Source organism: Halichoerus grypus, chromosome 10 (genome assembly GCF_964656455.1).
Source record: "Halichoerus grypus chromosome 10, mHalGry1.hap1.1, whole genome shotgun sequence".
NCBI classification, from domain to species: domain Eukaryota; kingdom Metazoa; phylum Chordata; class Mammalia; order Carnivora; family Phocidae; genus Halichoerus; species Halichoerus grypus.
The window spans coordinates 19,945,334-19,972,849 of NC_135721.1; the positions used below are offsets into that span (position 1 = coordinate 19,945,334).

Here is a 27,516-nt window from a genome sequence, read left to right on the forward strand (position 1 = left end):
CATAAAGATACTAAAATGAAAGGACAAACAGGTAATATTTGTTGAGGATGATGGGAGAGAGGAAACTTGTTATTTTAACCCCACCCAAACGGTCTCTCCAGGGAGCACCCTCCCTCAAAAAGAAACATCATGCTTCTCTTTCTCAGACTTCCCTGCATGATTCACTTATATAGACCTATCATTTTATAGTCTGACAATAAACCATACACATGACTTCTAAAAAGAGTTCTTATTATCCAATACTGAAAAAACACCATGATTAGCTCTGTGCCAAGCTAAGCAGACAGTGAGACACCCTGAATAAACATGGCTATGTTTTAACAGGCAGGTACCTTCAGAAGCCTCTACAATCCTCACCTGCGCCCTTTGGATGAGAGTTTGCTCATTTCAGTTTAGCAAAATCTCAAATTCTACCTATTTTTAAAAAATATTTAAATTAACCTGGTCTGGATGGTGTTTACAGCTTGGCACTATCTAGTAAGAACTTGCTATTCAAATTAATACTTTTGAAAACAAGACCACAGGAAGCATTTGTTACTTAAGAAAACAAGCTGTTTCTACATCTTCAACAAACAATTGTGGATGCTGCCAACCATAAATTAGTACTTCTTACACAAAAATAGACTTCTACTTTAGAAACACTATTACCAGTCCAATTATCACATGTAGCTAAGAGTAATAAGAGCATTTCTCTTTGATTTTCAGAAACTCATATTTTTCCAATTAATCTTAATTTACAAAGCTTCACAGTGAATGGATTATGCAATAATCAACTGCAAATCAAGAATCCATTTGGCAAATGTCAAACAGCTTAATCAAGTAAAATCAACTTAGAATATTATTCAATTTTATCACAATAAGAATGCCTGATAATTTTCATTTCAACGTTACAAATATTTATTAAGAATTTAGTGCTGTGTTTATTGAGGAATCAAAGAAACATAAGGTAAAATCTCTGCTCTCAAGGGCCTTCAATCTTATTTGTACACTCATGAAGCAGCTCTGAGCATTATATAATTTAAGGTCAAAATAATGATATAGACGAATGCTATATGTCATCAAAGGAATGAAAATGGGGTTGGTGATTATAAGGTTACACAGCAGGTAAAAACTTGAGTGGGGTGGGGGTTGGAGTGTGTGTGTGTGTGTGTGTGTGTGTGTGTGTGTGTGTGCTTGGAGGAAGAAATGAGTATGTCATGTTGGAAAAACTGAAAAGTGCCTCAGGGAGGGGGGATTGGTTAGCCCGGTGATGGGTATTAAGGAGGGCACGTACTGCATGGAGCACTGGGTGTTATACGCAAACAATGGATCGTGGATCACCACATCAAAAACTAATGATGTATTGTATGGTGACTAACATAACATAATAAAATTTTAAAAAAAGAAAAGAAAAGTGCCTCAAGTAGCTTACTTAGAGCTTGGTATGAGCAGGGAATTAAGGACTGATGCCATTAGAACTGAGGAGTAGGAATCTCATTCAAAAATCACAGGGAGTTTTGGAAGGTTCTTGAGGTGGGAAGTTACACGATGAAAACAATGTCTTAATCAGATTAATTTGGAGGAACTGAATGGACTAGAGAAGCCTCTGTTACTACCTCTCTCCTCACTTTCAGAGAGAAACAAAGGCAAGGAAAAAGTAACACTGAGAAAAAGTGTGTGTTTTCCTGCCTTTTCTTTAAAAAAAAAGTATAGGGGCGCCTGGGTGGCTCAGTCGTTGGACGTCTGCCTTCGGCTCAGGTCATGATCTCAGGGTCCTGGGATCGAGCCCCACATCGGGCTCCCTGCTCAGCGGGAAGCCTGCTTCTCCCTCTCCCACTCCCCTTGCTTGTGTTCCCTCTCTTGCTGTGTCTCTCTCTGTCAAATAAATAAATAAAATCTTTAAAAAAAAAAAAAAGTATAAAAAGGAAACAGTAAGATAAGGCCTAAATAATAAGAAAAAAAAATTTTTTTTTTTCTGAAATAGTAACTAATGGTGAAACCCTTTGCAGGTCTGCAATCCTGAAATCAAGAAGATTCTTCGAAAATTAGCATGAATGCATGACTTCTCTTGAAAGAAAAGAAAAGCTACAAAATAAAGAGCAAGTTATGGGAAGAGTGGTAAGTGAACTTCAAGTTCACTCATTTTTGCTCCGGGAATAATCCTGCCACCAAGTGCTGAGACTGTGGCTCAGTGAACGGGCTGTGGTGACATCACATCTCGACACCCACGTGGCTGCACAGGGGAGCGGCATAGGCACGTGGGCTGCCCTCCTCCTCTTCCACCAGGGCCGCTGTTCCTCTTCATTTTACACTAGTTTTCCCCTTAGGACTTCACCTTTTTAAAACATCCAAAACCCCTACCTCATTCCCCACCAACCCCTGGAAATTTCCTAGAAGAGCTATGTTTACACCCTTGTAAGAGCTAAATGTGCTGCTACTGTGAGCATCCCACTCTTCCCACTCAGCCCTACTTCTCTCCTACTTGTATTTGGCTGTATTTTTTCCTGCCATCCTGAATCCATCCGAGAACAAGCGGAGATAAGAGTAAATACTACACATAAATACACGAAGTATTTGTGCCTCCCAGGATATTATAGTTTTGTTTAAAAATCACTAATGAGGAAGACTGTAACCTAATATTATCTTTCTTTAGCAACGTCCATTCCATAATATGCTAGCTGGGCATATTCTGAATATAAGGAATACAATTACTTACTTAAAATGAAATTGTTTTTGCTTTTTTTATATTGTTTTGTTTTTAGCATTCAGTATTAAGAGAAACCTATGGAACTTTTAAATATATCCAAATTAAGTTGCTAAAGCAAGGTTTAAAAATAGTTCTTAGCCATATTTCCAAACTACACAGCAACTTTTTCCATATTTACCCATCAAAAATTATACACCTAAAACTCTTTACACTAAAGAAATCTTTGGATTGTTCAAAGTAGCAACAGTGTTTTATACTGTTATTTTAGATGATAAACAATAACCTTGAGCCTTCCACTGATAGGTTCAACACTGATGTATTTTGAAGATTTTATCCAAACCTAGTTTCATTAGATATATGATTTTTTATAGGTTTGTTCCATTTAAGATGTAATTTCATTACATTCCAAGCAGTAGTATTTCTTAGAGCAAAAATCTGGGGGGAAAATAGTATTATAACACAACAGAATGTGTGCACTGGAATCTTTGCACATGAAATAATGACACGAGTTTGCTTCAAAAGAAGCCAAGGAAGGTGGGGGGGGAAGAGCCTGGGGACACAGATGAAATAAGATCGATGATGTAATTACTGAAGCTGAGTGATAGATACCTTGAGTTTTATTACAATATTCTTTCTATGTTTGTATATATTTGAAATTTTTCATTAGAAAACACTTTAAGGGGCGCCTGGGTGGCTCAGTCGTTAAGCATGTGCCTTCGGCTCAGGTCATGATCCCAGACTCCTGGGATCGAGCCCCACATCGGGCTCCCTGCTCCGCGGGAAGCCTGCTTCTCCCTCTCCCACTCCCCGTGCTTGTGTTCCCTCTCTCACTGTGTCTCTATCTGTCAAATAAATAAAATCTTTAAAAAAAAAAAAAAGAAAACACTTTAAGAGGGGGTACCTGGGTGGCACAGTCAGTTAAGCATCTGAGTCCTGATTTCATCTCAGGTCAAAATCTCACGGTCATGAGATCAAGCCCCATATCAGGCTCTGCGCTGAGTGTGGAGCCTGCTTACAATTCTCTCTCTCCCTCTGCCCCACCCCACCTCCCCCCAAAAATAAAAATTAAAAATTAAAATAACTAAAAAAAACATTTTAAGAAAAAAATACCCTAAGGAAAGTAAAAAGTCAAGCTACAAATAGAAGATATGTGCAACACAGATAAGCAAGAAAGGACTGCTACCTGGAGTCTCTGAAGAGCCCCTATAATCAGCACAAAAAGAAGAAACAACACACTAGAGTGGGCAAAAGACATGAACAGGCACTTCCCAGAAGTAATATATTTGGCCAAGAAACACACAAAGACATGCTTAAGAATCAAGAAAATGCAAATCAAACAACAATTGAGATGTCATTTAGCAAAACGTGAAGTCTGACAACTGTAAGGCTTTCAGAAACAATGTGGATCGAGAGGATCTCGATTGCATTGGTACAATTTATTCAAATAATTTGATACTATCTTCTAAGGCTGAATTTCATGTACCTCCCCCACCCAATCAGCAACTCCATTCCTCAGGTTAGGACCAAGAGAGCAGTGTAGAACACTTGTACGCATGTACCAGGACACACATATAAGAACATTCCAGGCAGTGTTGTTTCTCAGAACCAGAACCCAGGGAAAACAAAATGTACAGTAACACAACAGAACGTTATGCAACAGTGAAAATAACTGAACTACAGCTACATGCAACATGAACGAATCTTGAAAAGCTATTATGCGTGAAGGAAGTAAGTCAGATAATAGTACAGACAGCATGACTTTCTTTTTACAATTAGTAAAAATAATTACAATTAAACAACACTGTGCTTATGCCTCTCTATGTGGAAAAAACTGTTCTTTAAGAAGCAAAAACACGATAACACAAAATCAGAATCAGGTTCACCTTATTTACGTGCAGGTCGGTGGGATGGGACAAGAGAGACAAATGTAAGTTACTGCTAATGTTCAAGTTCCCAGGTTAGATAGCGGGGCTCGCGATGTTTATTACTTCTAAGAATGGATTGGGAAGAAAGCTCAAGCAAAAAGAGCGCTTAGAGACCACGCCACCAGTTCAGGCAGAAGAGGATGGCAGCGGGCTGGGTGGTAGCAGTGGGGCTGGAGAGACGCACACAGAATCGAGATTCAAGATGTAGAAATGACAGACCCTGGTAACGGCATGGATGTGAAGCTGAGGGAGAAGGAAGGGTGGAAGTGATTCTTACAGGTTTCAGATTTTAGGAGCTGGGTGGAGAGCGGGGGCCATTTAACAGGAAAGGGAGCCAGACGTTTATGACGTGCTGCAGAGTTTCGTGGTGGACACGTGGCCGTCTCCCTCATAGCCAGTCCAACCACCCCCCACTGTGAGGCAACAAGCAGTGAGGGTGAGAATTTAATCACCCTCTGTTCCAGAGACACAAATCCTGATCTGTTTGAGCTAAAAAGCATAACACCGACACATGCGTGGCCCAAATGCACATTTCTGCAGGGACGCTCAGACACCTTAGTTTGGTGTTGAAAGAAACCAGCTCTCTCTGCTTCCTAGACTTGAAAGGGGAAGCACGTAGTAGCTGACAGCAGGCATTTTTTGAAGTAGCAAAAGGATGAAGCTGATACAAGAGGAGGGCAAAACCACAACCACTACGAAGAGAACTGAAGCCAGGGCTCTGACACGAGCAAGATCGAGGGCTGGCCTGCCTCTGGGCTCCTCAGTGATGTGCGCCTATCTTCCTTTTACTGCAAAAGCCCATGTGAGTAGGTTCTCTACTGCTTGCAACTAAAGACACTGACCTAATACAGACATCAGAGGTGGAAAGGGAGTTTGTAAATCACAAGCCCTAAATAATGAAATTGGCTCAAATGAAGAAGAGTAAGGAAGATTTCCTGTTCCTCATGCTGGGAGTTTCAATATTCTTGTTCTTTAAAAAAGAAGAAATAGTTGATCAGAGCATCGCCTGTTGCACCTTCAGACCAGACCACGTGACTACAGATACTGTCATACTGAGGACCCAACAAGGAAAAAAATGAGGCTATCCAAATGTTTTGACTATTCCTCATAGCTTTTACTAATGTCCTACAGAGGTGCTTACAGTATTGTTGTTTGTGTTTTTAGTTGTCAAATGTAAAATACTTTAAATCCTCGGCATTAAAATAAATTAATTCCTAATAAAATACACACTTGATGGAGAAAGTCTAGATCCTATTTGTTTCTCGCTGTAGTTTTATAGTCTTATAATCCATTATAACCAAAAAACAACCTGGCTAAAAATTTGACTGTGAATTTAGAGGTTAGGGGACTTAAGAATAATTAAATAATTGTTGCATTCAAATTTTAACTCAAGAATTATGAAATAACAAAATCCTGAAAAGACTAATTAAAATCAATAACTAGATACTCTACATATCAAAGGGACTCTCGAGCCTAAGTAAATAAAGAGGCCAATCAATAGAGAGACTAATATTTGAAATATTTCACAACAAAATACTATAATTTTCAAAAATAAAATTCCAATAACCACATCCTTTCATTTTACCAGTACATGAAAGCCAATTTCAAATTACTGAAGAGCAAAATAAGATGTTATCATATATATCAGATATGCAAGAGTTCAAGGTTAGCAATGATGTGAGGATTGATTCTGATGCCCATGGCCAAGGTTTTCAATAGGATATGACGTGAGAATTACCAAATTCACCACTGACATACTACTGTCCTTCCTCTTCTTAACTCACTCAACTTTTTTTGTTTTTCCTAGTTCTTTAGTGTGCTGTTCTTCTGACCTGTCTTCATTTGATTTACTGTTTGCTTATTCTTTTCCTTTGTCTCTGTCTGGATGTGTCCAGCTATCTGTGACTATGTCCCAGGACTCCTCTGCTCCTAAGTTTGGTCTTCCTGTTGTCTCTTGCTATCTTTTTGCTCTTCCTTCTCCTTCCTTCCTTAGCCATAGTATTTAACTTACTTGACATGATTATGGAAGCAAAGTTTATAATCTCTGTCTTATCATTTTTAAACAGTAAGATGACTTTTATTTCTGATTTTGTAAAAAAATTGTTTATTGAATTAACTTGTGTTGTGCAACCCTGAATTGATTTACTCAGTGAATTGGTGTCATGTGCTGCTTATTCACCACAGAAATAACCATTTTTACTAAGGTCTTTGGATCAAAAGAGTCATTCCCTGAACAGTATAAAATGAACCTTAGGGATTCACTAATCTAAATTACTAAAAAAAAAAAAATGGCATTCAAATTCTGGGACTTATGTCTCATGTGTACTTTTGTTTTAAAAATTCAAATTTCCTGGGGCACCTGGGTGGCTCAGTCGGTTAAGCATCTGCCTTCAGCTCAGGTCATGATCTCAGGGTCCTGGGATCGAGCCCCATTATCAGGCTCCTTGCTCAATGGAGAGTCTGCCTCTCCCTCTCCCTCTGCCTCTCTCCCGATGCTCATGCTTTCTATCTCTCTCTCTCAAATAAGTAAATAAAATCTTTAAAAGAATAAACAAAATAAAAATAAAAATTTCCTAAAATCATTTTTTATTAAAAGATGGAATATCTAATTTGATAACATCTTATAAAAATGTGAATTTAGTGAGAGCCTACATTGTGACTTGGCTTTGACACCTGCAGACTTTTACCATTAATTCACAGAGTCTTCAATATTATAAAGTATAATGAATAACATTTTACAAATGTATGAACTCAAAGTAGGTCTATGGAGAGAAAAATGAAGCAGAAAGAATTAATGCATCCAAACCAGATGATCAACAATATATCAGAAATCAAAAATCTAAACTCTTGGTTCCTGGAATATAAACATTAACTTTTGTGGTTCCATCATTTATGATTTCTTTTTGTTTTTTATAACACCAACTTTATTCTCCATGAATACAAATATAGCAAATCACTTCTGTTTTAATTTGAAGTACACTTAAATAGTTTTCTTCTAGTGCTATAAGGTGTAAAGACAATGTTCTGCACTGAAAAAAATTAAAATAGTATCCTAAACATAATGAGAAGAAAATAAGACTAGAGTCAAGGGGCATTTACTATTACACAGAGTAAAGAAAGGTTAGCTTTAAGGTCAAATAGAAAGCCCATAATCAAATTCACAACTTAGCTATACTTCTCTGGATAGAGAACAGCTACACTAAGGTACCTATAATTTGATCAAACAATATGTCTCAGTGTTGTGATTCTCCAGGTACCTATAATTTGATCAAACAATATGTCTCAGTGTTGTGATTCTCCATAATTTTATAGCACTTACTATGTGACGTGCCCTAGGACGGTGAGTCACTCTGGCATTTAACCAGTCTTTAGAAGGAAATTAGATGGAATAATTTCCCTTTTCACTGTGATTCTAAGTTGACAACCCTCAGCAAGGCAATCTGGAAGAAGGATGACTAAGGGACAAACATTCTTAAAATGAAGTAAGCATGCAAGGTACTAGCCTGTCATATGCAGCAATCATAAAGTTGAGGAGGAGGCTGATGGACTGCTCCACGCTGATTTGGTGAGTAGAAGGAAGGCGCTTGTTCAGCTGGTAGTAGACAGAGGAGATGACAGTTTCGAGGCGGGACACACTGATCTCAGTGGTATGGTCCAGTGTATTAAGGCCATTGTCTCGGAAGGCTTCAATCATGTTCCAGATATCAACAAGATGGACTAAAACACAAAGAAAATGAACTGTCAACAATTTAAAAGTTTTAATTCATCAGAAAGGTATAAAAACTTTTATTTACATCCAGCAGAATGGTGCAGGGTGGCAGAGTAAGATCCCAAAATACGCCACTTTGGCGTAAGGATTATTTTGAGCTATTGTGACACTTGAAAAACAGCAGGTGCCAAGAAGGTCACGCTAACCTTCTTTTTTCTTCTGGAAAGCAGGAAATAAACTCCCAAGTGAAAGATGCCCTCCCTATTCCAAGGGGAAAGAAAGATTCTTATCCCCAGAGACAGTGAATTGAGGCCAAGAGAAATCTGCACAGATTTTATTAAAATAACCCTTATCTTCCTTGAGACTCCCCATATATTTTAGTTATTTTTCCACAAGTGCTACTCCTTCTTCCCCAGTATATCAGCACTTAGGCCTCATCCTTCCTTCGGGTCTTCATTTTCCTATGGGGGCTCCCGGTACATGTAAAAATCTGTGTGCTCTTCTCCTAATCTGTCTTATGTCAATTTAACTCTCAGGCCTAACCAGAGACCCTAAGAGGGTAGAGGTAAGGTTTTGCCTCCCCTACAATAGCCTCAAAAATATATATTGTCAAATTGAACAAAACATCAAAGAGACAAATTCACAAGCTTAGTGGGAGCTATTAACACGTTTCTCTTAGTAAGTGATAGAGCAAAGGTACAAAGCCTAAGTGCAGAGGTAGACAAACATTACAACTGGCAAAGGAGGCATAATGGGCACTATATGAAATATCGCCCCCAGTGATTAGAGAATATGCTCTGTTTTCAAGAACACAAACAATGTGTATGAAAATTGACCTTATCCTGAGCCATAAAGCTAATCTTGGCAAATATCAGAGGATTCAAGTCATATCAACCATGCTCTCTGATCAAAATGAGATTAAGTTACAAATCGTCAAAAAGACCACTTCAGAAATTAAGAAACACAGTACTAGGCAATGTCCTTAATCTGATTAAGGGTATTTACAGAAAACTGCAGCAAACATATTACTTAATAGTAAAATGTTGAAAGCCTTTCCTCTGATATTGTGAACGAGGTAAGAAATGCCCACTGTCGAATGTAAATTGGTACAGTAACTGTGGAAAACAGTATGGAGGTTCCTCAAAAAATTAAAAATAAAACTACCATATGAACCAGTAATTCCACTATTGGGTATTTGCCCAAAGAAAACGTAGACGCTAATTCGAAAAGATACATGCACCCCTCTGTTTACTGCAACATTTATTTACATCAGCCAATATATGGTAGCATCCAAGTAAGTGTCCATCGATAGATGAATAAATAAAGAGGATGTGGTATACATACAGAATGGAATATTATTCAGGCATAAAAAATAATGAGATTTTTACCATTTTCAACATGGATGGATGTAGAGGGCATTATACTAAGTGAAGTAAGTCAGAGAAAGACAAACACCATATGATTTCACTTATATGTGGAATATAAAAAAACAAAAGAACAAAAAACCTGAAACAGGCCCATAAATACAGAAAACAAACTGGTGGTTGCCCGAGGGAGGGAGATGGACAAAATGGGTGAAGGGGAATGAGAGATACAGGCTTCTAGTTAGGGAATGAATAAGTCATGGGAATAAAAAGAAAAGCATAGGGAATACAGTCAATACAGCATTGTATGGTGACAGATGGTAGATACACTTGCAGTGAGCATGGCATAACAAAGAGTTACAGAATCACTATGTTGTATACATGAAACAAATGTAACATTGTGTATCAACTACAATAAAAAAAAAAAAGAAATGGGGTGCCTGCGTGGCTCAGTCAGTTAGGCATCCCATTCTTGATTTCAGCTCAGGTCAAGATCTCAGGGTTGTGAGATCAAGACCCATGTCAGGCTCCGTGCTCAGCGGGGAGTCTGCTTCAGATTCTCTCCCTGTCCCCCTCCCTCTGCCCTTCTGCACGCTCACACAATCGTGCTCTTTCTCTCTAAAATAAATAAATAAATCTTTACCAAAAAAAAGGCAATGCCCACTATCATCATTTCTATTGTACTTTGGGTCCTAGCCAATATAAATAAGCAGTAATTAACCATGTGAGTTTCAGAAATGACGAAATTTAACTGTCATTATTTAGAAATGACAAAATTCTACACGTAGAAAATCAGATTCTCCAGATAAATTACTAAAATTGATATTTGAGTCTAGAATGATTGCTAGATACAAGATATAAAAGTCACTGTATTTCTATTACTAACAAAAATGAAATTTTAAAATACTATTTATAATAGTAGCATAAATCATCAAAGATTTAGGAATAAATCCAATGAAGGAAGTGCAACATCTCTACAAAAAAAAAAAAAATCTATAAATATAATTTGCAGAAATTAAAGACCTAAATAAATGGAGGGATATACCATGTTCACAGGAGGTAATCTGAAATTGGAAATATGGTGATTCTCCCCAGCTTAACCTATAGATTCAGTGCAGTCCCAACAAAATGCCACAGGGCTCTCCATTAAAAGGATAAATTTTACTATATGTAAATTATACTTTAAAAAAAGAAATAAAAATGGAAAAAATCCCAGCAGAGTTCTTTGTTTTATTTTATTTGCTTTTAGTAGAAATTGATAATCAGATTCTAAAATGTATATGAAAATAAATGTAAAAGGCCAAAAATGTCCCAATCTTAAAAAGAAAAACAGAACAAAGTAGGAAGACTTGCTCTATCTGATATTAAGACTTATTATAAAGCAGGGTACCTGAGTGGCTCAGTTGGTTAAGCGTCTGACTCTTGATATTGGCTCAGGTCATGATCTCAGGGTCGGAATTGAGCCCTGAGTTGGGCTCCTTGCTTAGCACAGAGTCTGCCTGAGATTATCTCTCTCTCCCTCTCTCTCTGCCCCAAGCCCCCTCACACTCTTGCTCTGTCTCAAATAAATGAATAAATCTTAAAAAAAAAAAAAAAGACTTATTATAAAGTTACAGTAGTGGTTATTGGTAGGATAGACAAACAGACCAGTGGGCGACAAGAGTCCAAAAGCAGGTCCTCTCATATATAGAAACTGCTATGAACATTCTTATATATTTCTCCTAATGAGTATGACGAAAGATTTTGGGGCAGTGAAGAAAAAAGGGTGGTTATTTTTCAATAAACAGTATAGAGACAATAGAACATACATGTGGACAAAACTGAAATTTTACTCCTACCTAAACTGTACATCCACAAAAAAAAAAAAAATTCAGTCTGATTAAAGAATCCTAGGTGACAAAATAAAAGTTCTAGAACAATGCATCTTTTACTGTACATTACTAATGCCAGTAGCCAGGTTTCAGACTCTGAACCCTCCACATATAGACTACTGTTTCCCAAGAATAATTACAGGAAGAATTATTAAAATGGTTGTTGCTCTGACAGTGGTTTTTAAACTTTTTTACAACCCACAGAAATATATTTAAATCAACACCAACACACACACACACACACACACACACACACACACACACACTCTTCTAGATATATAAAAAACAAAAGTTTCACAAAATACTTTTAGACTTACCACATAATTTGTGTTCTGATTTTTTTTTCTCTTTTTTTCTTTATTACATGTTTTAAATTCTGGCTACAGCTCATCAAAATGATTTCATGAACCATTATTGGGTCACAACCCATAATTTGAAAAACAATGCTTTAGGAAACCAGAGACTTCAGTCAGGATGGCATGGTAAACTCTCTAGAGAGAATTTTATGCTAAGATTTCTGAAAATAACACTTAAAGTAGGGTAGAAGTATTCAGATGTAAAGTGACTTACCCAACATCACATGTTTATAGTAAATGCCAAAAACCAGGACTAAAACTCAGGTTTTTCCAATTCTAAAGCCAATGTTCTTTCCATTATACAAAACCGTTCTTCATTAATACACACACACACACACACACACACACACACACACACACACGAGAAAAGTACAATAATTCTGACATAAGTTTATCTTCATGGAAATTAAGAGAAAAAAGATTTTATGTGTCTGTGTATATATATATATGCCTATATATATATACACACACACATACACACATATTTTATTTACTTATAAGTAGCAATTCTCACAGTGATTACTTATAGAAAAGGCTGATTCATGTTGTATTCATTTTAATCAAGAAAATTAACTTATTACACCTCTATCAGCATATTACTGTTTTTTTCTTCCAGAAGCTGATTATCATATTAATTTTGTATAAAAGTTATTTAAAACAGGTGAGAAGAAGAAATCAATTCTCTCATTTAAAGTACATTAATACTATGCCAGCCGCAAAACCAAGTTACATTATTGAATTTTGTAAACATTTTGAGGGACACACAGAGTAAATGACAAGTTCTTTCCATGACAAAGCTTACATTTTAATAAACACTTAAGACAAAAACAATTCAATTAACATTACAATATGACTAAAAGATACTAAAACCTTTTATTTTCTATTACTGAGTGCACTATCCAGATATCACAGAAATTAGCTGAAATGACTTACGGTTGCATCGTTTTTGTACAAATCGTAATTTGCAAGCTGTTCTGTAAGTTGATAGTCGTATGACATCAAAATTCTGAGCACCTGAAAAAAGTACAAACAACAGATGTTCAACGGGATTTACCACTGAATTTCTCGATGCTGGGAAGTGACTATTCCACAGCGTGTGCACGGGCCATATATCACATGTCAACCAGGCCTTCTTCTGAGAAAACAAAAGGGCTCAGGAAGGGTTAGGCGCACTTTCTACGTGACCACTCCATGTCAGCAGTTTTGCCTACCTTATCCTGTCTGCCAGCCTGACAAAAACCCTGATGGAGAACACTCATAACCGCAGTGAATCTTTCCTTCTATACCACTTCTACGGGAAATACTAGGAAATCAATGGTAAGCAGCTGGGAAAGGGAAGTCCCATCCCCAACTAACCAAACAGAAAGAGTAGTAATCTGATTAGTCAGACTGCAGGACATATATTGGGCCATGTCTGCTAGTGGAGAAGTAATGACAGGAAAACGTCAGTGCATATGGTATAGAACTCACTCTCTTCAGATGAAGAATGAAATAGGGCAAATATCACACAAGCCCAAAGGGAACTAGTTGAGGAAAATGGGAAACCCCACAAGCTCCAGCCCCTGAAGTTCTAGGTGCTATTCAAGAATCAAGTATTACTCTTTGTCATTTTTCTCATACATTTACCTTCTTCTGAAGCAGTCATCTTTCCTGGTTTCTATAAGGAAAATCCTCATACACTGCTCTAAGAATAGCCTTCACTTTTAAAAAATTTCCCTTATGTAAGTGTCGTGTTGATTTCCTGATCAGAAAATATGGTAGTTTGGCACATAAAAAATAGAACAGAAAGCCCCCAGTGAAGAAACTAAAATGATTATGTTATCCCTTCGGATACTGTGAACTAGAAAAGATGACCCTTCACTCTATTATCATTCATTTTGAGAATATTTCCTTATAAGAAATACACTGAAATGTCACTTTAATACTAATGTCATACAGTATATTTCAAGCTTATCAAGAAATGGTACAAAGGGTCCTAACTAAACACATAGGCAGAACTCTAGCCACAGGTGAAGAGCCCAGTGAAGCTCCTGGACGGACAGGAGACAATCTAAAAATACTGAGTATCCAAGAGGTACAGCGAAAGGATGAGAAAGGATTAACCCTTCTTTCCATATTATGACTCTCCTCATTCATGAGAATAGGATATCAACTTCTATAGTATAACCAGATCCCAAGAAAAGCAAAGAGCCAAATGGAAGGGTTTTATTGTATCTGCCTCTATCAGAAGCTTGTATCAGAGTCTCCTGGACAGGAACCTGGAATCTTCGTTCCAGGGAGTCCTATAATCAAGCTAGGTTTGGAAAACACATAACTACCCCACTCAGCTACAAGGTCTGGCTCGTGCAACTCTCAAATTTACCTCACACCCAACTCCAATGAGTACGGGCTACATATAATTACCCAAACATGCCAAGCTCTCTCATCTGAGCCTTCGTAAGTGCTACTTACTACTCCAGCCCTTTCTTCATCACATCACTGAACTGACTCAGCCTAGACATTGTTCCTCCCAGACCCCTTCCTGGGCCCCCATGCTTCCCCAATCATGGCCCCAACTGCCCTATCATTCCTTATTTCCATTTTCAGGAAAATAAGTTCCATGAAGGCAGAGACCATTTTATTGTTGTGTTGTTTGCTACTATATGCTCAATAGGACATAATAAAACTAGCACCTGAAATATTTATTGAATGAATAAATAACTGAAAGTTACAAAGTTCTATGTTGTTGGTATAAAAGACTGACCTGCTTTCCCCCAAAAATATACCAAGTAAAGTCAAAATATTACACAAACTATACAATTTTGGAAAAGCTAATACAAGGAGATGATAAAAGTAGTGGGGAAAGCAACTCCTTTCCCTGTATAAACATGTTGATGCATGTAGCCTTCTTCAGATAGAACACAGGATTCCAAACTGCATTCTAGGGAGCCATGGGATTTGGTAGAGGTGCTCGGCACACCCACAGAAGGTGTAAGGAAGTAAGTATATTTTGTTAAAAAGGCATTTAACTAAAGAGATGAAGAGAAGAGAAAGAGAAAGAGGAGAAGAGATAATAAACCGAGTAAATGTAAGGATAGTAACATTTCTGAATTGTCTGAAACCCTTACAACCATTTTTTTTAATAAAGATTTTTATTTATTTATTTGACAGAGTGAGATACAGCGAGAGAGGGAGCACAAGCAGGGGGAGTGGGAGAGGGAGAAGCAGGCTTCCCGCCGAGCAGGGAGCCCGATGCGGGGCTCGATCCCAGGACACTGGGATCATGACCTGAGCCGAAGGCAGGCGCTTAACGACTGAGCCATCCAGGCGCCCCTACAACAATTTTTAATAAGCTAAACTTTTCAAGAGAGTAAGAGTCTGAATAAGTAACAAAAATAAACATAAATGACTTCCTTGTTTTTTCTTGGCAGTATGATTAGAAACCCTGGGGATCAGAGATGAAGCCAGAGGTCCCAACAGAGAGGAAGGTACAGACCACAGAATGGTGACTCTGTCAGTGGGTGAACTAGAAACAGAAGAAAAAAAAATCCCACAAAAGGAAATGTTAGGGACACATGACTGGCTCCACCTAGATTTAGACTTAAATTTTTAAAGCAAACAAAGAAAGTGGTAATCAAGTAAGTTAGACAAAAGAAAAACTGACCATACAAAAGAATTATAAAGTCTAATTTGTCATGTTAAAAAAGGTAATACTAAAAACAGCATATATTTCATGAAGGAGGTGCTCTAAAACTGTCTAATAATCCCGTATTGCTTCAAATAAAGTTATAAATATTGATAAGCTCTGGACTTCATTTTAATTGATGTTAGAACTTTTAGGGTAGCCACAAAAAGAATAGAAAAAGAATATACAACCCACCACCAAGAAGACAGAAAAGTGGAATGGAAGGAAGAAGCTCAATTCATCTAAGGAAGGCAAGAAAGGAAGAAAAAACAACAGAGAAAGGACACAGTTTAAGCACAAAACAAGATGGAAGAAAAAGTGAAATATATCTGTATTCATAAAAAAAAATATTAAACAGGATAAATTCTTCAGTGAAAAAGCAAAGACTGTCGGTCACAATAGTTGTTGTTAAATAATCTAGCTTACACTGCTTACAGGACATACACATAAAACATAAAGATACAGGGGCGCCTGGGGGGCTCAGTCGTTAGGCGTCTGCCTTCGGCTCAGGTCATGATCCCAGGGTCCTGGGATCGAGCCCTGCATCGGGCTCCCTGCCCAGCGGGAAGCCTGCTTCTCCCTCTCCCACTCTCCCTGCTTGTGTTCCCTCTCTCACTGTGTCTCTCTCTGTCAAATAAATAAATAAAATCTTGGGGCGCCTGGGTGGCTCAGTTGGTTAAGCGTCTGCCTTCGGCTCGGGTCATGATCCCAGGGTCCTGGGATCGAGCCCCGCATCGGGCTCCCTGCTCGGCGGGGAGCCTGCTTCTCCCTCTCTCTCTGCTGCTCCCCCTGCTTGTGATCTATCCCTCTCTCTCTCTCAAATAAATAATAAAATCTTAAAAAAAAAAAATTTTTTTTAAATAAATAAAATCTTTAAAAAAAAAAAAAACATAAAGATACAGGGGCACCTGGGTGGCTCAGTCACTTAAGCATCTGACTCTTGATTTTGGCTCAGGTCATGATCTCAGGGTCATGGGATCAAGCCCCATGTTGGGCTCCATGCCCAGTGTGAAGTCTGCTTAGGATTCTCTCTCTCCCTCTCCCCCTCCACCCCCCCACACCAAAATAAATAAATGAATCTTAAAAAAAAAAAAAAAAAAAACATAAGGATACGGAAAGTTTTTTAAAAGAATGAAAAGATACTGTACAAGGCATACTAACCAAAAGAAAACTGGTACAGCTATATTAATAACAACAAAATAAACTTTACAGCAAAAAGCATCACTAGAAAAAGAGTATACCTACATAATGACAAAATATTCAATTTCCTAGGTAGATGTAATATTTTAATACATGTGCATCTAAGAACAAAAGCTTCAAATCACTGTCAGAACTAAGGGGTAAAAAATTAAAGTCCATGATCAAAGCAGAGATTTTTTACAACTTTCAGTAATTAAGTGGTCAAATCAGTAAGGACAAAAAAGGTCTGAATAAAACATGTAACAAGTTAAATCTAAATAATGAAGAAATCATACACATTATTTTCAAGCACACATGGAATATTTACAAAAACATATAACAAAAAATATAACCAAATTCAAAGATTCTACAACAGCCTTCATTCCCTGACCCACATCCCAATTAAGCTAAATATTTTTTTAATTAAAAGTCATTTATTTGCAAATTTAAAAGGGTACTTCTAATTATTCCTAAGAGAAGTTAGAAACCACAGAGAAGTGATCATGAAAATGGCATCTATCGGAACACATGGAATGCAAAAATAGAAAATCACAGGAAAGAAGTTCTTAAGTGCTTACATAAGAGAGGAAAAAAGTCTGAAAATAAATGGCTCGAGTTACCCAACATAAGAAGTTGGAAAAAGAACAAGAGAATCGCCTGAAGTGAAAAGAAGAAAGTAATAAACACAATAGCACAAAATAATGAGGCAGAAACAAAGACACTTGGAGAGGATCAACAAAGCCAAAGTTCCTTCAAAAGACCGATAAAACTGACAAAATTTTGGAAAAGGACAAATAAAATCAGAATCTCTGAGCCGGGAGGCCTGGCATCGAGCATTTTGTAGATTCACCTATACTTTAGCACCAGAGTTAAGAACTACTGTTCTAACTACCACCTTTCATTTTTCTTAGTAATTTTATACCATGTAAGAATCATAAGCTACCAAATTACTTGTATGTAATTTATTCCACTCTTCTTTCAATAAACATTTATCAAGCTACTGGGGCTACCAACATAAATAGATGTGATCCTTATTCTCATGGCACTTAGAGTCTATAAGAGAAAATACTAAGCATAGAAAGAATAGTAGGGCATTTAAAGATACTGTCTAAAAACAGAAAGGCTTAAAAAAAAAAAATAAAAAATAAATAAAAAATAAAAACAGAAAGGCTTAAGAATATTATAGAAAGGAGGGCACCTGGGTGGCTCAGTTGGTTAAGCGACTGCCTTCGGCTCAGGTCATGATCCTGGAGTCCCTGGATCAAGTCCCACATTGGGCTCCCTGCTTGGCAGGGAGTCTGCTTCTCCCTCTGACCCTCCCCCCTCTCATGTGCTCTCTCTCATTCTCTCTCAAATAAATAAATAAAAAATCTTTAAAAAAAAAAAAAAGAATATTATAGAAAGGAATAATAGTAAAGGTCACACAACATGAAAAAATACAACCTAACTAAATTATTAAATTATTATGACTGTTTTCATGTTATACAGCAAAGTTGAGTCACTGTGACAGAGAACTCATCATATAGCCTGCAAATCCTAAAATATTTACTGTCTGACCCTTAAGGAAAAGATTGTCAGCCCTAGCACTATATTTACAGAGTAAAGGAGAAATATATTCATCTCAAGAGAAACAGAAAACATCTGATAAAATTCAATACTCATTCATGATTTAAAGAAAATAAGAGTAATAACTCTTGGTAAATTAGAACCCAGAAGTAGTTCCCTAACTTGATAAACAACACAAAACCTATAACAAATGTCATTTTAATAGTGAAATATTACTGGGCGCCTGGGTGGCTCAGTTGGTTAAGCGACTGCCTTCGGCTCAGGTCATGATCCTGGAGTCCCAGGATCGAGTCCCGCATCGGGCTCCCTGCTCAGCAGGGAGTCTGCTTCTCCCTCTGACCCTCCCCCCTCTCATGTGCTCTCTCTCTCTCTCTCAAATAAATAAATAAAATCTTTAAAAAAAAAAAAAAAATAGTGAAATATTACTTCTATCAAGTCAAAAACAAGGCAAGGATGACTGCTATCCTCCCTATTCTTCAATATATCTGAGAGGGCGCCTGGATGGCTCAGTCAGTTGAGCGTCCAACTCTTGATTTTGGCTCCGGTCATGATCTCAGGGTTCTGGGATCGAGCCCTGCATCAGGCTCCGTGCTCAGCAGGGAGTCTGCTTGTCCCTCTCCCTCTGCCCCTCCCTCTGGCTCATTCTCTCTTTCTCAAATAAATAAATAAAATCCTAAAAAAAAAAAAAAAAGTTGCAAAAATAGTAGTCAAAACCATTTTTCTTTAAAAATAATACAGTCCCAGGGGAGGAGCAAGATGGCAGAGGAGTAGGAGACCTAAATTTCCTCTGGTCCCAGGAATTCAGCTAGATAGTGATCAAACCATTCTGAACACCTACAAACTCAACAGGAAATCAAAGAAAAGAAGAGCAGCAACTCTGAACAGAAAAGCGACCACTTTCTGGATGACTGGATGAAGCTATCATATGTGTGTTCTAGACCACCAACACTAGACATTTCAACACCAAGACCCCTGGCTTCAAGGAATAAGTGACCTAAGATGAACACCTGGACCTTGACCTCATTCTGACCAGTTCCTGGATGCCTGAGAGGACATGTGCACCCGAGCACAACCATTAGTAAAAACCCCCAGGCCCTGAACAAAGATGAGACTCATTCTCCTTTCCTTTCTGAGTCTCCTGGGTGGTCTGTCTGTATCTCTCTCTATATCTTCAATAAACTTTTGTTTCCACTTCCTAAAAAAAACAGTCCCAAAGAGGGCGCCTAGGTGGCTCAGTTGGTTGAGCGACTGCCTTCGGCTCAGGTCATGATCCTGGAGTCCTGGGATCGAGTCCCGCATCGGACTCCCTGCTCGGCAGGGAGTCTGCCTCTCCCTCTGACCCTCCTCTCTCTCATTCTCTCTCTCTCAAATAAATAGGTAAAATCTTTAAAAAAAAAAAAAAAGAATATTTAAAAAAAAAAAAAACAGTCCCAAAGAATGTACAACATCAAGAATGAACCCTCATGTAAACTACAAACTTTGGGTGTTACGATTTATCAACACAGGCCCATCAGCTGTGGCAAATGTACCCTCTGGTGGGGGGTGTTGTTAATGGGGGAAGTTGTGCATGTGTGCTATGGGAACTTGCTGTACCTGCCTCTTAGTTTTACTGTGAACCTAAAACTGCTCTAAAAAAGTGAAGTCTTTAAAAAAAAAAAAATGATGGATAGACCTACAATAAGTAAAAATCTATCAATTACCCACTGTGGCACAGAAATTAAGTGAAGTCACCTAAGGTTATACAGCCAAGATCCAAACCGAAACATCAGTGGATTCAAAATTGCCATAAAATCAACCCAAAACCTAGATGGTAGAACCCTATGATAAGGCTGACAAAAGATGATTTTTACATCCATTGAAGGTAATAATGCTGGCGATCTGGGGGGATGTTGGAAAGGAGAGAGCATGGCTTTTAGCAGCAGACACCACTATCAGCAATGCAATTCTTCCCATGAAGAAAGAGGGGAGACAAGAAGCCATACTCACCAAACATCTCCAAAACAGTCCATATCCTTGAGTCTGTTACAGAGAAAGGCCATTTGTTTGAGCTCTCTGTGTCAGAATGATGACATTCACTAAGCAGCAAACCCAAATCTTCACAGAAAACCCAGTTTCTACTCCAAAGATCTACCCCAGTTGTGCTCCCTTGCATGCTCATGTTTACTTACTGAAGGCACCCCACGCACTTCTTAGTATCAGGATTTATTGTTTATCTACTTGGTTTCCTTATTTTGTCTGTTTCCTCACCAAAATGTAAGCAATATGCAAGAAGTCAGGGACTATGTTCTGTTCTCCCCTTAACCCTAGCACCTAGAACAGTGCCTGGAACACAATAGATCTTCAATAAATGTGTTAAAAAATTAATGAAAAGATGACCCCTATGCTGAGCCTTAACGGTGAGCGGGCACAAGGCAGATGAAGGTGGGCCCAACTGCAGGAGCAAAGCCCATTCAGTACTGCTGGGAAATGACACACATGGCGGGTGATGGGAACTGGCAACCTGAGAACTGAGGATAAAAGAGACCAGGAGGGCTTGCCTGCAGGAGGGCTTGCCTGGCATGCCTAGGAGCTCAGGCTTCCCTGGGAGAGTGACGAGGAGCAACTGAAGGGATTTAAGAAGGAAGTAACACAGATTTATACAGTTCACTGCATACAGCATCACCGATCACAGATTTGAAAGGGCTGACCGTGGAAGGAGGGATCCAAAACAGATTGCTTTAGTTCAGAAAAGTAACAATGATAAAATATTAAACAAAACTAACCACATTAAATACCTACTGGGTAGGTAGGGGTCCAGCACTGTGCTAAGTGCCTAAGTGACATTATCCCATTTAATCTTCACAATCATTCTATGAAGTAGATACTATTCCCATTTTATGGACAAGGAAACTGTGGCACAGAGATTAAGTCAAGTCACCTAAGGTTATACAGCCAAGATCCAAACACAGGCAGTCTGACGGTAGAGCTTGGATTCAAAGCCACTGTGGTACGAGGAACAGACCATCCAAGACTCCCTTATGAGGTAAAACTCAGCTGCATTTTGTGATTTCTTTGGAGGTGGAAGGTGAGGTAGAGGGAAGGGACTGCAAGGTTTCTGGCTTGGATGACTAGCAATCAGAGACTCAGAACTACAGAACTCCTGAAAGATCATCCAGACTGACCACACACCCAATGCCAAAAATTTCCTCTGACATCTTCAACAAATACTTATCTAGGTTATGCTTGACAGGACAGCATAGATCTGAGTTGAGTCAAACTCTGCCTCCCATTACTAAGACTCTAAAGATTTAAAATACCTTGATCTCTATCTACTGATTTTTTGAGACTTTATCTGCTGATTTTTACTTTGATATGAAGAATTCTAGCACCCTACAAGTACCTCAGGGGCTATCTCAGGCAGGGCTCCTGCCTCCCCTCTTCAACCAAGCAGTACCAATTTTATGACACTCTCATGTTGAAGGTTCTTGTAAGATCCGACTTTTTAAAAAGAGTATAATGCTTTTTTAAAAGATATCATAATGACTGATACAGACCAATAACCCTATTTCATGGCAAAGGAATTTGTGGTCCACCAAGTGTGAGTGCACTGGTCAAAGTCACATAGATAAAAAATCACAGACCAAAATAATCACACAAATACTGGGAACTACTCCACTCCTCTCAGCCATCTTTCTCTTTGTTCAAGTTTCACAGAAGACTATAATTTTTTAACAGAAGATTGAAAACTGTATCATAAAGTAATATACCAAGGCTATATACATTTGTGCTTTTATTTTTTTAAGATTTTTTATTTATTTATTTGACAGAGAGAGATACAGCGAGAGAGGGAACACAAGCAGGGGGAGTGGGAGAGGGAGAAGCAGGCTTCCCGCTGAGCAGGGAGCCCGATGCGGGGCTTGATCCCAGGACCCTGGGATCATGACCTGAGCCGAAGGCAGACGCTTAATGACTGAGCCACTCAGGTGACCCTACATTTGTGCTTTTAATTATTCCTATATCTCTAAGTGTTGTCCTAACAGGTAGCCCTCTACACCTTAGAATCTGTATCTAGTAAAAGGTAACTTATACAATGTATTAATTATTTCTCACCACCTGCAAGCTCATGGTAACAAGGGAGTTACAGCAAGAGATCTAAACTGACTGGTGCGCCTTGGGGCACCTGACTGGCTGAGTCGGCAGAGCAGGTGACTCTTGATCTCGGGACTGTGAATTTGAGCCCCACATTGGTTGTAGAGACTACTTAAAAATAAATATTAAACTCACAGATATCCTAGGTAACATTTCTGCCTTAGTATTAATGATCTTGCTGAAGAAAGCAATTCAAGTCAACTCAATTATAATATATGCTCTGGCTTGAGGTCCTTCAACTCCATGATTCTTTAACTCCCTTTCTTCCCCGCCTAAGATTGGGACATGCTAATTCGTGAGGCACCTGGGTGGCTCAGTCGATTAAGCATCCAACTCTTGTCTTCAGCCTCGGTCATGATCTCAGGGTCATGAGATGGAGCCCCGGGTTAGGCTTTGTGCTCAGCAGGGAGTCTGCTTGAGATTCTCTCCCTGCCCCTCTCTCTGCCCCTCGGCCCACTCACACTCTCTCTTTCTGCCTCTTTCTAAAATAAACAAATCTTAAAAAAAAAAAAAAAAGGAACGTGCTAATGCTTAAAGCTGTGACTTCATCAGGGAAAAAAAAAAAAGGCATCCCCACACATACAGACAAGGAATCCAGAAGCACTCAGGACTCACGCATTTCTATGAACAGCTGCCTCTTCTCCGCCATGGTCTTCCGCTTGTTCCCACTTTCCTCAATCATCCTAGAAACAAAGAAAGATACAATAAACCACTGCAATTTGACAATTCAACCAAGTGCTTATCATTCTGTTATGAAAGAGGTACAGGAAACCAAGCTGTTGATGCACATTTAAGAGACAATCAGTAAAAATAAAGTGGAAGCCCGATATAGAAAAAGACAAACCACTGTCCCTTTATTTACTTGATAGCTTCTATAATATTACAAAGTCAATAATTAAATGAGCTCGTACACTTGCTTCCTGTGCTGAAAATATGGGGCTATGTCTTATTTCTAACTATGATTATTTTCTCTGCGGAGTCCTGGATTAGTTGGGACACAGCTTCCCATATCCCTACTGTTTTATCCAGATAAACATGGTACTAAATATAATTTAGAAAATAATTATAATGAAAGGCTAAAGAACATAATAGTTATTAGCTTATACATAAAAGACATAAATAAAATCTTCTATTTTCATATTAAACAATATTGAACAAAGCAAGTATTCATCCCCAAACTCAAAGAACTCCTAGAGATGAATTTTTTACCACACAGTAATAGTTTAGGTTGACAGACATAGGCTTTGACAGTCACTCTGTTAAAATTCTTTCCATGTGCTACCTCATTTAATCCTTCCAACAACCCTAGATACTGGTATCATTATTATTATCCCCATTCTATAGATTAGGAAACAGCCTAGAAAAGAACACTAACTTGCGTGAGGGCACAATTCAGAAGTGGTAGAGTCAAATCCCACCCTTTCACTAAACATCTTACATAATCATTGCTTTTAGATGCGTACTGCCAAATCTCCACACCCAAAAAGCTAAAAAACAAATAAGCCCATTGCACAGACCCTACTGATGCAAAATCTGTGATAATTGCAGCTGAATTTTGCCTTATTCTGTGAAGAAAAAATATCTAGACAAAGAGCATAAGCCAAACAATTTCCCTAAGGAGATTAAACTGTTGTAAATCATGGAGTGATTTATATAGCACAGTCTCAAATGTATTAGAATCACAAATTAAATGATAACTACACAAATTACATATCCATTAAAACTAGGTGCCTGGCAAAGTTTAGTTTTAAATATATCCTAAAGAAAATTTAAAATGTAAATGCATTCCTTAACATTCTACACCTAATATTTTGATAATTAAGACCAATCCTTTCCTAAATCATTGATGTATTACCAAGTAGGCTTAACACACATGATGGTTACTTAACAATTCACCCCCAAGAGAAAAAAATTTTAAACAGGAAGAAAGCCAAAAGACAAAGCAACTAGAAACAGCAAAAATATAATGAAATCTAGGTCCTAGAGAAAAAAACAAGACTTGCAGGGCGCCTGGGTGGCTCAGTTGGTTAAGCGTCTGCCTTCAGCTCAGGTCATGATCTCAGGGTCCTGGGATCAAGCCCCACATTGGGCTCCCTGCTCACCAGGGAGTCTGCTTCTTCTTCTCCCTCTGCTCCTCCCCCCTGCTTGTGCCCTCTCTCTCTCAAATAAATAAAATAAAATCTTTAAAAACAAAAACAAAAAACAAGAGTTGGTACCAGTAGCCTATAATTACAAAGAAAGGAAGATATTTAAAAGTTTACTGCCTCCTCCCCAATCTTGGTCTCTCACTAGGTAATACAAATTTTATTTTATTTTATTTTTTTAAGGATTTTATTTATTTGACAGAGAGAGACACAGTCAGAGAGGGAACACCAGGAGGGGGAGTATGAGATGGAGAAGCAGGCTCCCCGCTGAGCAGGGAGCCTGATGCGGGGCTCAATCCCAGGACCCTGGGATCATGACCTGAGCTGAAGGCAGATGCTTAACGACTGAGCCACCCAGGCACCGCTAGGTAATACAAATTTTAAATGCTAACCATAGATTAAAAGATAATATCATAATATCCTTTATAACATATCTCATTTGTTATATCTTTTTTCTACTTTTGCTATTTCTCTACACCACTTTTTCTCAAAGAAAAAGAATTCCTGGAGAGCTCTAATTTCTTCATGACAATTTTCTAACTTTTGCCTTTATTTCCAAATTAATCTTGAAAAAATTAATATAACTATATTCTGGATCATTGGGAGGTCTACCAAACTACAATGCTAAAACAAAAATACCAACACTCTCTAAAAATTTAAGGAAGACCCAAAGTTTTATCATGTTCAGTATGTCCAGACACAATACAAAATTATTTGGCAAACAACCAACCAAGAAAATCTTAACTCACAAGGGAAATGACAATCATCAGATGCCACTGACAAGATGACACAGATGTTGTTGTAACCTGACAGAGACTTTAAGTAGCGATTATAAAAATGCTCAAATTAGCAATCACAAACACTCTTGAAACAAGAGTTAAAATCTTAAGTGTCAGGGAGCCTGGGTGGCTTAGTCGTTAAGCATCTGCCTTCGGCTCAGGTCATGATCCCAGGGTCCTGGGATCGAGCCCTGCATCGGGCTCCCTGCTCAGCGGGAAGCCTCCTTCTCCCTCTCCCTCTGCCACTCCCCCTGCTTGTGCTCTCTCTCTGTGAAATAAAATCTTTAAAATAAAATAAAATGAAATAAAATCTTAAGTGTCAGCAGAGAAAGAAAAGATATGAAAGAAACCAAATGGAAATGTTAGAACTGAAATATACACTCATTGGGGGGAAGAGGGACTCACTGGATGGACTCAACAGAAGAATGGAGATGACAGAGGAAAGCCAACTTTAAGATATATCAAGTAGAAATTATCCAATCTGAACAGCAGGGGGGGAAAAAAAGGCAAGAGAGAGATTTTTTTTTTTTTTTAAAGGAATAAAGCCTCAGGGACTGGGTAGACAAAAACAAAAGATCCAACATTCATCATGTACTCAGAATCCCAGAAGGAGAAAAGGAGTGTGGCAATGTGGTGCTACACAACACGTGAAGACATACTAGCTGAAGACTTACCAAGTTCAGTGAAAGACATACCACAAATTCAAGAAATTGAGCAAACAAGTTAAAGCCAAAGAAACTTGTTATAATGGTCACATCATAATCAAATTGCTGAAAGACAAAGAAAAATTCTTGAAAGGAGTCAGCGTAAAAGAACATTTTACCCATAGGTAAATGATAGGGATCAGCCAATTTTTTTCTTAAAGGGCCAAACAGTAAATATTTTAGGTTTGCAGGCCATGTGGTTTCTGTCACAACTACTCACCATTGCCACTGCAGCGTGAAAGCAGCGACAGACAATATGTAGACAAATGGGTATGGCTTTGTTGAAATTTTATTTTGAAAACAGTCAGTCAACCCACAGAACATAGCCTACCAGCTCCCGTTCGAGAGGCATGGTGACCTGAATTACTGCAGATTTCTCATAAGAAACTATGGAAGTCAGAAGACGGTGGAGCAATGCTTTTAATTTTACATTGAGAGAATACTAACCTTCAGAAATTAAAGAAAACTGAGAGAATTTGTAGTCAGCAGACACCCTCTAAAATAATTGCTAGGGAAAGTTCTTCAGAAAGGAAAATAATTACAAAATGTTACAAATGAAGAACAGTAATAGAAAAGATGTTAGAAGAAATAACACCAATTTCATACAATTGCTACCAGAAAACACAAAAGAACATCTTACAATTCATTTTAAAAAGCCAGTAATATCCTGATACCCAAAACAGACAAAGACAGTACAAAAACAAATGTCTCTCATGAACACAGACATGAAAACCCTCAACAATGAGCAAAATCCTCAACAAAATATTATAAATTGAATCAAGCCATATATAAAAACCTTGGAAGCAGTGGGAGTTTATCCCAGGAATGCAAGGCCAATTCAACATTTGAAAATTAATCAATATAATCCAACATATTAATAATCTAATAAAAAAAATGTTTATATCAGATGCAAAAAGAGCATTTGAGGGCGCCTGGGTGGCTCAGTTGGTTAAGCGACTGCCTTCGGCTCAGGTCATGATCCTGGAGTCCTGGGATCGAGTCCCACATCAGGCTCCCTGCTCAGCAGGGAGTCCGCTCCTCCCTCTCATGCTCTCTGTTTCTCATTCTCTCTCTCGCAAATAAATACAATCTTAAAAAAAAAAAAAAAGAGCATTTGACAAAATACAAGGTTCATTCCTGATGATAAACTCTCTGCAAACTAGAAATAAAACCTTTCTACACCTGATAAAGGGCACCTACAGAAAACTTACATATAAGATCACACTTAATGGTAGAAAACTATATGCTTTTTCCCTGAGACTGGGACCAAGACAAGGATGTCTATTCTTACTACTTCTATTAAACATTATATGGGATGTCTTAGCCAGTGAAATAAGATGAAAGATAAAAGGCAAACAGACTGGAAAGGAAAAAATAAAAGTATCCTTATTTTGCAGACATCGTGATGATCTTTGTAGAAATTCCAAATTCTAGGAGCCAA

At 38.2% G+C, this 27,516-nt stretch overlaps 1 protein-coding gene across 15 annotated transcripts in view; it reads right to left on the reverse strand.

Annotated features, from left to right (window-relative positions):
• Positions 1-27,516, reverse strand: part of DTNB (dystrobrevin beta) — a 256,744-nt gene that overhangs the window by 178,596 nt on the left and 50,632 nt on the right. For all 15 annotated transcript variants that reach the window (XR_013441625.1, XM_078056068.1, XM_078056065.1 and 12 more), the window contains 3 exons: positions 23,064-23,131; positions 12,845-12,925; positions 8,115-8,328 (listed from right to left, as the gene is read on the reverse strand). Coding sequence is in view for 14 of the 15 variants with exons in the window: in XM_078056068.1 (XP_077912194.1) it covers positions 8,115-8,328; positions 12,845-12,925; positions 23,064-23,131 (363 nt within the window). In the remaining variant the exon portion in view is untranslated. The remainder of the gene's footprint in view (positions 1-8,114; positions 8,329-12,844; positions 12,926-23,063; positions 23,132-27,516) is intronic.